Genomic DNA, 5023 nt, shown 5'->3' with positions numbered 1-5023 from the left:
AACCCGGACAATTATGTAGTTGTATTAGGGATAAATATAACATGATCAACTATATATATTTAAAATATGACCAACATGTGTTCGGGAGTGGTCGTGGTGATCAATGAATCAAAAACTTACCATCTAATTATCCAAGAGTTTTAAGGAACCAAACCTAAAACAATTAAACTGCTATAGGAGTATTTTAGAATGCTATCTATATACACCCCCTACACGTTTCTCACACCTCCCTTTTTCACATAGACATCATGGACGAGCACCAACAAGGTGACCTCTACTATCAGGCCCTTGTGACCTATGGCTGGATCGAGGAGGAACCTGAAATGGTTCAGGAGGCAGGTCCAGGGATGTAACTTGAGAAGTACCTACAGATAGACTATGAGGACGAGGGATCTGATGAGGAGACTAAAAGGGTAGATGGCGTTAAAGAAGTCCCTAGTTAATCCCACCCTTTAGAGATGATATTAGATCCACACATAGCACCAGAGGACCCCATAGATCGGACGCGCTCCTTGGAGGGGAAAGTTGTTATTCTCAGGCAACAACTTTTTGCAGCTGAAGCAAGAGCAGCTCAGGTGGAGCAGAAGATAGATGAAATCACTCGGGAGATGAGTGATTTTGCTGACCGTTTGGTGCGCTATTTCGGCATCTGACACTTCCCATCATAACTAGGATCAGCTCCACCTCTCATCACTACTGTTATGTTTCTCTTTTATGTACAATTGACTTTATGATTAATTGACTACACTACTCATAAAGTTGTTATGCTGTCGGATCATATATGTCTCTATGTACCGTACGCCTTCCAAGGCAAATTTTCACGCATTGTACTACAAAGTTTGATTTTAATGAAAAAGTTCTGTGTTTTATTTGTGACGTTGTTACCTGTTATGTGTTTCCATTTTTATGTTTCATGATATTGCATGAATTCACTTATATGCACAATCAAACCATTGGAACCACTGGATGTTAGAGGGACTCGAAACCGTGAGCTACTATGTACTCACCATCTTTTTGTTCTATGACAGAAGATGCCACAAATACCAAATCACGGAAACAACATGGCGCAACCACCACTGCCTCCACCATAGGTAGATTCTACTGCATTCCAAGCAGCAGTATCAGCTACGGTCATCGCAGCATTTGCACATATTCATAAAGAAAACAACGGGGACGGTAACGGACAAGGGACTGGAAGCTCGAACCAAGGAACGAAGCAAGGTCCTACGAAAGTCTGCACCTACAAGGACTTTTCAAATGCCAAACCCCGAACATTCAATGGAACGGGAGGCATGATAACTTTAAAACGATGAATGGAAAAGATAGAGTCAGGTTTTGAGATCTGCGGATGCCCTGAAGAATGCAAGGTGAAGTTTGCAGCTTGCACGTTTGTCGACCAAGCGCTCTCGTGGTGGAATGGTCATGTTCAGGCTAAGACACTCCCAGTGGTAAATGTCATGCACTGGGAGGAGCTCAAGGAAATGTTGATGGCGGAGTACAGTCCCCGCGGGGAGATACAGAAATTAGAGCAAGAGTTATGGAACCTCACAATACAAAATTCAGATATCGAGGATTACATCTCAAGGTTCAGTGAACTAGCCCTTTTGTGCTCAGGGATGATCACATCAAAAGAGAAGAAGATTGAGCGGTTCATTTGGGTATTAACTTCTCCAATCCAAGGAAACGTGATTGTGGCAAATCCAGAAAGTTTTGACAGTGCAAAAAGGTTAGCTCAGAAGCTTTACGACCATGGCGACAAGAAAGGGGCCAAAACAGCTTAGGCTGAGAAAAAGAAGGAAAACAATAACAAGAAAAATGCGGACAACAAATGAAAATGGCGACAAAACCAAGGAGCCTCCAAAAAGCAGCAAACTGTAGCAGTCCACGCTGCTACCGATCAAGTTGCGCCAGCACCAGCTACTCCAGCCTTAACTACGCAAACCACTACCAGTCAATACTCAGGAACTTTACCAAAATGTAACAAATGTAGCTACCACCACCACGGCGAGTGCAGAGAAATGCAGTGTACCAACTACAACCGCAAGGGGCACACCACCCGGTACTACAGATCTCAACCCCAACAGAACCAACAAACAAACAACAACGACAACAACAACAACAACAACAACAATAACGTCGGGGACATCCATACTTGTTATGGATGTGGAGGAACTGGCCATTTTAGACACAATTGCCCCAAAGCCAACAACCAAGGGGAAGGAGGATCGGGTAGGGTCCTGACCTTGGGTCAAGGAAAGGCAGTTCAAGACCCAACAGTAGTCACTGGTACGTTCCTCCTCAACAACACTTACGCATGCATTCTATTTGACAGTGGAGCTGAGCGGAGTTTTATGAGTAATAAATTCAAACACTTACTAAACCAACAACCCCAAAAGCAAAGCGAAGCCTTCACAGTTGAGATGGCTAATGGGAAAACTGAAACAACCAAAGATGTTTACGTAGGGTGCACCTTAACATTAAACAACCATTCAAATAAATTTGATGCCAGTAAATATTAGGAGTTTTGATGTGATAATCGGCATGGATTGGTTAAGCCCCCATCATGCTGATATTATGTGCCGTGAGAAGGTCGTTCGCCTTCACCTCCCCAACCACGAAACCCTAATAATATATGGTGATAAACATGGCGCCAATCTCCATCTTATCTCATGCATTAAGGCACAAAAATGTATGCACAAGAAAAATGATGCCTTCCTCGCTCACGTTGTGGATAAAGCAAAATAGGAAGTAAACATTAATGACATCCCAGTGGCATGCGACTTCCCGGACATATTTTCTGAAGATCTTCCAGGAATACCCCTAGAAAGACAGGTTGAATTTTGAATTGACCAAATACTCGGAGCCACATCAATTGTCAAATCACCCTACAGGTTAGCTCCCGTCAAAATGAAGGAGTTATCCAGTCAGTTAAGCGAACTTCTGAACAAAGGATTCATCAAACCAAGCTTCTCACCCTGGGGAGCTCCGGTCTTGTTTGTCAAGAAGAAGGACAGATCCTTCGGAATGTGCATCAATTATCGAGAGTTGAACAAACTCACTATCAAGAATCGATACCTACTTCCATCAATTGATGATCTATTTAACCAGCTTCAAGGAGCTAGTTATTTCTCAAAAATAGATCTAATATCCAGTTATCATCAACTCCGAGTCCAGGAAGAGGATATTCCAAAAATTGCTTTCCGAGCCCGATACGGTCATTACAAATTCGTTGTTATGCCCTTCGGTCTGACAAATGCCCCCGCAGCATTTATGGACCTCATGAATCGAGTTTGCCACCCATTTCTTGATAATTTTGTAATTATCTTCATTGATGATATACTCATATACTCTCTAAGTAAGGAGGAGCACGGTCAACACCTACGCAGATCTTGGAAACTCTAAGAGCCGAGAAACTATATGCAAAACTTTCCAAATACGAGTTCTGGATTCACAGTGAAATCTTATTGGATCATGTAGTCAGTGAGGAAGGAATTCATGTGGATCCTTCCAAAATCAAGGCTATTGAAGGATGGACGATTCAGAAGACACCAACAGAAATCCGGCAATTCTTGAGTCTTGCGAGCTACTTCCAAAGGTTTATCCAGAACTTCTCCAAGATAGCCAAGCCCCTCACCACCCTAACACAAAAGGCCCCTTCAACTAGACTGACAAACAAGAAGTTGCTTTCTAAACCTTGAAGCATGCCCTCCGTAGTGCTCTGGTGTTGTCCTTACCGAAGGGAACAGAAGACTTCGTGGTATATTGTGACGCCTGGAACCAAGAGCTAGGTTGTGTGCTGATGCAGCGCGGAAAAATGATTGCATATGCATCTAGAAAATTAAAGACCCATGAGTAAATTACACCACCCATGATCTCGATCTGAGAGCAATGGTCTTCGCTCTAAAGATTTGGAGGCACTACCTCTACGGTACAAAGTGCACCATCTTCACGGACCACAAAAGCCTCCAGCACATTCTAAATCAAAAGGAGCTGAACATGAGGCAATGAAGGTGGGTGGAACTGCTAAATGATTATAAATGCGAGATCAGGTACCACCCAGGCAAGGCTAACATGGTAGCCGATGCCCTAAGCAGGAAAGAATACTTAGGTCGCCGGGTGAAAACATTATCGATAACCATCTACTTTCATCTAATCCCACAAATTAGGGAAGCTCAATTATAGGCATTAAAGCCGAAAAATGCTACTATTGAAACACTGCGCGGGATGGATAAGAATCTGGAAGTCAAGAGAGACGGAGCCTACTACTTCATGGAACATGTCTGGATCCCAAAATTTGGAGGATTTAGGGATGTGATCATGAACGAAGCTCACAAAACATGATACTCCGTCCATCTAGGTTCCGATAGGATGTACCTATACATTAAACAACATTATTGGTGGCCCAAAATGAAAGAAAAAATTGCCACTTATGTGGGCAAGTGTCTCACTTGTGCCAAGGTTAAAATGGAATATCAGAAGCCCCCGGGAAGGTTACAACAGCCAATATTACCTGAGTGGAAGTGGGAAAGGATCACCATGGACTTCATAACCAAATTACCTAAGACAGCGGACAGATTGGACGCAATTTGGGTGATTGTCAATAGGCTAACAAAATCCCCCCATTTCCTACCAATAAAGGAGACGTATAAAATGGAGAGGCTAACACGAATCTATATAAAAGAAATCATGAGACTCCATGTAGTGCCGATATCTATTATCTCAGATCGAGATAGTAGATTTACTTCACGATTTTGGTAGTCGCTCCAAAAGGCAATGGGAAGACAACTAGACATGAGTACTGCTTACCACCCTCAAACCGACGGTCAAAGTGAGCGAACCATCCAAACACTTGAAGATATGCTCTGAGCCTGTGTGATTGATTTTTGTAGGGCATGAGATACCCACTTGCCCTTAATTGAGTTCTCGTTTAATAACAACTATCACACGAGCATTAAGGTTGCTCCTTTTGAGGCTTTGTATGGACGCGAATACAGATCGCCTCTTTGGTGGGCTAAGGTGGGAG

At 43.0% G+C, this 5023-nt stretch overlaps 1 protein-coding gene across 1 annotated transcript; it reads left to right on the top strand.

The window, feature by feature from the left end:
• The first annotated feature begins 1313 nt into the window (after positions 1-1313).
• LOC145099432 (uncharacterized) lies at positions 1314-1781 on the top strand. Its single transcript, XM_079037006.1, has one exon. The coding sequence runs from the start codon at positions 1314-1316 to the stop codon at positions 1779-1781; it is 468 nt and encodes a 155-aa protein (XP_078893132.1).
• The last annotated feature ends 3242 nt before the right edge of the window (positions 1782-5023 follow it).

Source organism: Lactuca serriola, chromosome 4, assembly GCF_051521515.1.
Source record: "Lactuca serriola cultivar US96UC23 chromosome 4, Lser_US96UC23_V15, whole genome shotgun sequence".
Classification (NCBI taxonomy): Eukaryota; Viridiplantae; Streptophyta; class Magnoliopsida; order Asterales; family Asteraceae; genus Lactuca; species Lactuca serriola.
The sequence above is the reverse complement of the archived record's forward strand: the minus strand, read 5'-3'. Positions and strand labels throughout refer to the sequence as shown.